This window comes from Schistocerca gregaria, chromosome 6 (genome assembly GCF_023897955.1).
Source record: "Schistocerca gregaria isolate iqSchGreg1 chromosome 6, iqSchGreg1.2, whole genome shotgun sequence".
Taxonomy (NCBI): domain Eukaryota; kingdom Metazoa; phylum Arthropoda; class Insecta; order Orthoptera; family Acrididae; genus Schistocerca; species Schistocerca gregaria.
This window is the reverse complement of record NC_064925.1, coordinates 70,574,746-70,581,322: the sequence shown is the minus strand read 5'-3', so window position 1 is coordinate 70,581,322 and position 6,577 is coordinate 70,574,746. Positions and strand designations below refer to the sequence as shown.

The 6,577-nt window shown below is 40.0% G+C and overlaps 1 protein-coding gene across 1 annotated transcript; it reads right to left on the bottom strand.

Moving 5' to 3' along the window:
- Positions 1-667: 667 nt before the first annotated feature.
- LOC126278727 (mucin-5AC-like) lies at positions 668-3,334 on the bottom strand. The gene is made up of 2 exons (XM_049979002.1): positions 3,182-3,334; positions 668-1,726 (listed from the first exon to the last, which is right to left on the bottom strand). Exons 1-2 carry the CDS (start codon positions 3,332-3,334, stop codon positions 668-670), a joined length of 1,212 nt encoding a protein of 403 aa, XP_049834959.1.
- Between the last annotated feature and the right edge of the window lie 3,243 nt (positions 3,335-6,577).

The following is a 6,577-nucleotide window of genomic DNA, read 5'->3' as shown; positions in this document are numbered from 1 at the left end:
CTTTCTCATATCAGTTCTTTCTAGTGTATTCTATTGAGTGTGGTGGGGGTTCGCAGTATAAAGTTCCTGGACAACTATGGAAGTTTTGGTTGTTTTGATGCAAATATGCAGGACTATCCAAATTTTGCAGGTGACACAGACTCTTGCTCCACAAAACTGAGAGAAATGACTCTGTTGATATAGCTACTAATAACTCCAAAGGTAAACTAGCTGCAACCAAATATCCAATCTAGGCACACAACAACATTGTCTCTGTTTAAATTTCATTCAAAACGTGATCGATCTGTAAAAGTGTAATACTGTGCTCCACTTTCCAATATCTCAGCACAATTATAGCCATGAAAGAGATTTTTATCTGTTTGCACAGTAGTCAAAATGCTCCATACGTGCCTTTAACTTCTAAATAACAACGATTTATTTTCATGTCAACTGACGATGTAGTAGAATTGGCACCTGGAAGATTACTTAGGATGAATTCTGAAGTACTAGAAGGCTATAAGGTTATGTATTACTGATGACGTTAAAGTTTATCCAGACACATAACAGTGTCGTGTATCCATACGCATATATCAGAATCATTAAAAATAAATTCAGTATATAACACATCAAATTTCGTTTTTATTTATTCAAAAGTATCATAAGAACAAATGATATATTTCACTGACATTCAGAATCTTGCGACACGAATCATGGTGTAGGTAGCAACAGGATTGGTGGCAGGACGCGTGTTGTATCCCACAGCAGGGCTGGTGACAGAACGCATGTTGTATCCGGCAGCAGGACTGGTGACACAGTGTTTGCTGTATCCGGCAACAGGATTGGTGACTTGATGGGTGTTGTATCCGGCAGCAGGACTGGTGACAGAGCTTGTACTGTATCCAGCAACAGGATTGGTGGCTTGATGGTTGTTGTAACTGGCAGCAGGACTGGTGACACAGCGTGTGCTGTATCTGGCAACAGGATTGGTGGCTTGATGAGTGTTGTATCCGGCAGCAGGACTGGTGACACAGCATGTGCTGTATCGGGCAACAGGATTGGTGGCTTGATGGGTTTTGTATCTGGCAACAGGAGTGGTAACTTGATGAGTGTTGTATCTGGCAACAGGGCTGGTAACTTGATGTTTGTTGTATCTGGCAAGAGGACTGGTGATAAGGTGCCTGTTGTTGCAGGCAATGGGGATGGCGGATGCTATTAGTGTGGAGGCTGACGACGATGCTTTGGACACCAACTGCCGTAAAGGTAATGAGGCTACACGTTTTGTGGTTAGATGGGCTGCTGGTGATGTAACTTCTGTTTTGCCTGGCGATGAGGCTCGAAGAACTGCTCTTGTTGTGGGTGGCGATGTCACTTCGATTGTAGGTGCCGACGCCACTTGTGTGATGCCTGATGAGACATGTGTTGTAGATGGGGACGTGGCTGGGGATGCTACGTGTGTTGCAGCTGATGGTTCAAGTTGTGTTGTGGGTGGCATAAGGGCTGGCGACGCCAGTTGTGTTGTGGCTTTCGTGGCCACTGCTGGTGTGGCTGGTGACGTGGCTGGTGCAACCACTTGTGGTGCAGCTGGTCGTCCTACTCGTACTGTGGATGGTGACGCAGGTGGAGGCGCCACTTCTCTTGTGGCTTCTGCTGGCTCTCCTCCTGTGTCCGGCAACGTGGCTGGCGAAACCTGAAGTGTTGCAGTTGGCGACACAGCTGGTGACGCCGCTGTTGCTGCTAATGCTGGCTCCTGTGAGAAAAAGATACAATGCATGATGTTAAGACGTTGCTAAATGTGTTCCATGTGATACAAATTGAGAAACGATATATTCACAATAATTCAAATCGTTAAAGTAACATTAAATATTGCCAGTACTTCCGTACACCTCCTCAGTATATATTTAAATTGAACGGAAATAATAATTTTTTAACAATCAATATTGTGACATTATAAATATTGTGAAATTATATTGGTGTATAAATTATTCTCGTGCATTTTATTTGTTAATGTATGGATCCTTAAGTGCTTGTAATTCTATGCAGTAATCTAAACATTAGACAAAAATTATCAGTGCTCGAAGTTCCGTACAGTGAGACGGTTTCATTCACAACATGACATTACGATGTCCCCCAATCGCTTGATATGTATCATGCCTGTAAGCTCACTTGAGCACTTACGAGAAGAGAGGCGTGTATGTGCATATCCACTCCACACTGTTTCATGGTGGTCTCTGTGCTGCTAACTTATACTGATAATCCAAAATAATATGACCGAATATTTAATATGGCGTTGGGCCGCCTCCGGAATACAATACACAAGAGGTTATGGATATAGGGGATAAGGCCGTTGTGCCTGTACCAGCACTGTCCTCTGTCGTCACACCTGCCACATGTAGCCTCCAGTGCTGCTCTACAGTCCGCACATAATTCCGACCATCACGTACCGCGATGAGGAGAGGAAATCGAAGGTGTTATCGACTACTGCTGGTTCCACCGTCATTCAACCTTCTTTCATAGCTCACGACAGCCAAACAACTTAACAATATACTAATGATTGTCCCCAATCACCTGACCGTACGACACTACCCGTTCTCAGAGATTTTGGACTCAGTGCATTTCCGTATTATCGACCCGTATCGTCGCTATAATGATTCTTCATTTACTTCTGCTCCGTTTCTATACCTTCATTAGCGCACCACGTATTGCCAATCCCACGAGCGAGCTTTCAATGTTGAGATACACAATGTCCATAATGTTTACGCTAATTACAATAAGGCCACTATATAACATGCGGCAGAGATGTTTTCCTCATCATTTTCCCGTATTAATTTTGATCATTACTTCCTAATTCCATCGACAAAAATAGAAATACGTTTGACAGCATATGCGAGTGCCACTTTTGATTCCCATCGATGTATAAGGACTAACCACTTAACAGGAGAACATCGAATCCCGTAACTGAAGAAAGTGACATTTCTTGACTCCTACAAATAACAGTAAGTAGGTAACGCTCAAAATGTAGTCTAAACAAAGCAGTAACTTAGAACACCGTCTTTTATCCCAGAAACTTGATAAGAAAGATTGGCAAGTTTCACAAAACACCTGATAGTGAGTGCACATGGGATTGATGAAAGATGGCTCTTTTAAATCAAGTTGGCTGCTAGGGCGACGCCCCTCAGAAGGCAGTCACCACGGCGTCCCTCACCTCCGTGCTGTCCAGTGGGTGGCCAGGGGCGGTCTTCTCCTCCGGCGGGTCGTCTGCCTCGCTCCCCTCCCCAGAGGAACAGCAGGCCAGCCACCGGCGGAACCGGCGAAACATCTTCTGCAGGAAACAAATACACAAAATATTGTCCGACATTGTGTGTGAATGAGGTGCTCTTTCAACGCTTCACACTTCGAATAGACAATAACGCAAAGTTGTAACGGTTGTAAGGTAACTGTCCTGTTACTCAGTTAGATTGTTCGATGGATAATTATTCTGTTACGTAGCATGAAACAGTATTATGTGAACTTCAACTGGGATTTTGTTAAAGACGTTATCTCGAGCTACCACCTACTACTTATTTACCTTGCACCTTTGCTTCGAAAGAAAAAAACTGTTAGTGAATATGCTTCATTTCAGGAAAAAAGTATGCCATTTTGATATAGCTTGATAATCCTTTATTACTTATGCATTAGAATCAGCTTGTTAAGTGCTCTTAAATATATTAAAAATCGTACACGTCTGAGCTGATCTTGCCTGCGAGAAACTCGACAGGGAACTGAACAAATATCGGGTGAGTCACTGAATGTCAGTAACGGCACTTCCTTTAGAATTAAATTTTACAAAGAGAAGCACACGAACAAACGTATATTTAATAGGAAAACCTTAATTTACCGTGGACTATTTGTACTGAATATTGCCGGTAAAAGTGACCCAAAAACATATATGTATTGCACGATCATTTGAAATCAGGAGTGCCGTGGAAGATTCGGATTACGCACACACAAGTATTAAGACTAACCATTCATACACAGAAAGAAGTTGCTGAGTAATTTAATAAATGAAACAGCTAAACTGGGTTAGAGAGAGAACAGCCAAGATTTTCGAATACTTTAATAGAAAATTATTCCAAAATTAATTTAAAGAAATTAGCTAGACGGCTATGAAAACAATAAATCCGAACTTCGTTCTATGTTTTTCAAACGAGTAGATATATAGGCCTACCTCTACGAGGAAATGTTTAGTCTGAAAGCATAATGTGTGTGTCTTGTATTATTATGTATCTTGTACTATTTCCTAAGCAGGTGTAGCAGCTTTATGTGTAATTTTGAACTACTTAATGCAATTCGATCCTGTGTGTGCGGAATTGATGTCTAAGGGCGGACAAGGACAGAAAGGAATACTTATTACATACCTGTTCCGAAGAACTGGTGTCCGGCTGGAGAAAATGGACGTTTAGGCTTCTTCTCAGATGGTAATACGAAGCTTTCAAACTCTCTTCTTTACGTTAACTGTTAAGTTACGGTTTTTTTCAGAACACCTCGAAACAATACTAGAGCGCACGAGAACTATACGGACTCGCAATGTTCCTGGGCAACGGCACACATCACTTCATGCGACACTGCATTGTTGACAGGCAACCCAGATGACGGTACATGCTCTGTTAACTGACTGAGTCCAACAGTTGTTACACAACATATCAGTATCCATATTTTACAGCATTTTCATAATCGTGTCTCTTTTGAACACAACTGTAAATTAAGGAGTGAGATATCTAACCGCAAAAATTATTGCTTCAAATGCGAAATATGCCAAACTGATTTCCGAATATACGTCATACTCCGCAAGCCACCTAATGGTGTGTGGCGGAGGCTACTTTCGGTACCACTACCTGATCCCTCCAACGCTGTTCCACTAGCGAATAGCGCATGAAAAATTTCATTCTTTCACCTACTGACCTACAGAACAATTCTTACGTGACTTTAAGTACTCTTATTCATGCCCATTGAAAATATGTTTGTCAATTTTTTGCACTAAAGTATTGCCTTATGCTATTAAAAGATTCCTGAGCCGTGCCCGGCTCGTGTACTCGCCATCATGTATTTTACACCCTGCTTTTAACGTACTTCCACCTCACTACGTTAATTTAAATTACTACTGTCTCTGAGTAGCTATTTTTCCTGGCCGTGAGCGGTGGCGGTGTTAGTAGCGCTAATCTATATACCGGGTGATCAAAAAGTCAGTATAAATTTGAACATTTTATAAACCATTGAATAATGTAGATGGAGATGTAAAAATTGACACATATGCTTGGAATGACATGGGGTTTTATTAGAACCAAAAAAAAGCTCTAATAAGAGAGAGAATCAGATGCGCCAGCAGACGCAGCATGTTGACGTTACCTGAAAAGGCGCTTTTAGTGAAGCTCTATTATCAGAATGGGGAATGTGCTAGTGCAGCGTTACGATCTCTAACAGTCAGAGAAAACATCTGGGAACTATACTTTATTATTCATGCACTACTAAGACTAATCATAGTCTTATTATTCATGCAAATAAATCTATTCTTCATAAACCAGATCTATTCAGCTAGAAACATAAAAACTGAAATTAAATTCATAATATTCTTATCCCTTCTGTCTGTAGGTGGTTTACCAACATTTCTTAGATTTCTACCAAAATGAATTGTAATACAATCATCAACAGAAAACAACATACCAACTATTATAACTATTATAGTGTTATTAACTACAATTACACTTTATTATTACATATGTGTTAGATTCTCAGCCCTAATTATATCATATACCGAAAGTCCATGCTCTATAAAGATTAAGTCTCAAAAATCAAGAATTATTCTTCCTATAACCTTAATAATTTCAATAGGATTGATTTCAACATCAACCCTAATCTCATTGTACTAAGGACTTAAGTTAAATAAACTAATAACATTCACAGCTATAATTAAAAGAATAATTTTTTATGCCTTAGTAAAACTTTACACCTCTAGAATTCCAGTCTAGAATCATAATTGAATATAAGACCAGAGTATGGTAAGAGAGAAAATATCTCATAAGTAGACTTACAGGATACCACCTAAAATTTCAGCCATCTTACCGCAAAAGTGATTATTCTCAACAAACCATAAAGAAATTGGTACTTTATACTTTCTATTTGCAGCATGAGCAGGAATAGTAGGAACATCAATAAGAATACTTATTCGTGCTGAACCAGCTCAACCAGGATCTCTAATTGGAGGTGACCAGATTTATAATGTTATTATTACAGCCCACACATTTGTAATAATTTTCTTCATAATAAGACCTATTGTTATTGGTGGATTTGGTAATTCACTTGTACCTTTAATAATTGATGCACCAGATATAGCATTCCCACAAATAAATAATGTAAGTTTTTGATTACTACCACCTTCATAACCCTTCTTCTTACATCTTCTATAGTAGATAAAGGTGCTGGTACAGGGTGAACAGTTTACCCCCCTCAAGCAGGAGCTATTGCTCACATGGGTGCATCTGTAGATCTAGCCATTTTTGACTACACTTAGCAGGTGTATCATCAATTCTTGGTTCAGTAAACTTCATTACAACAGCAATTAATG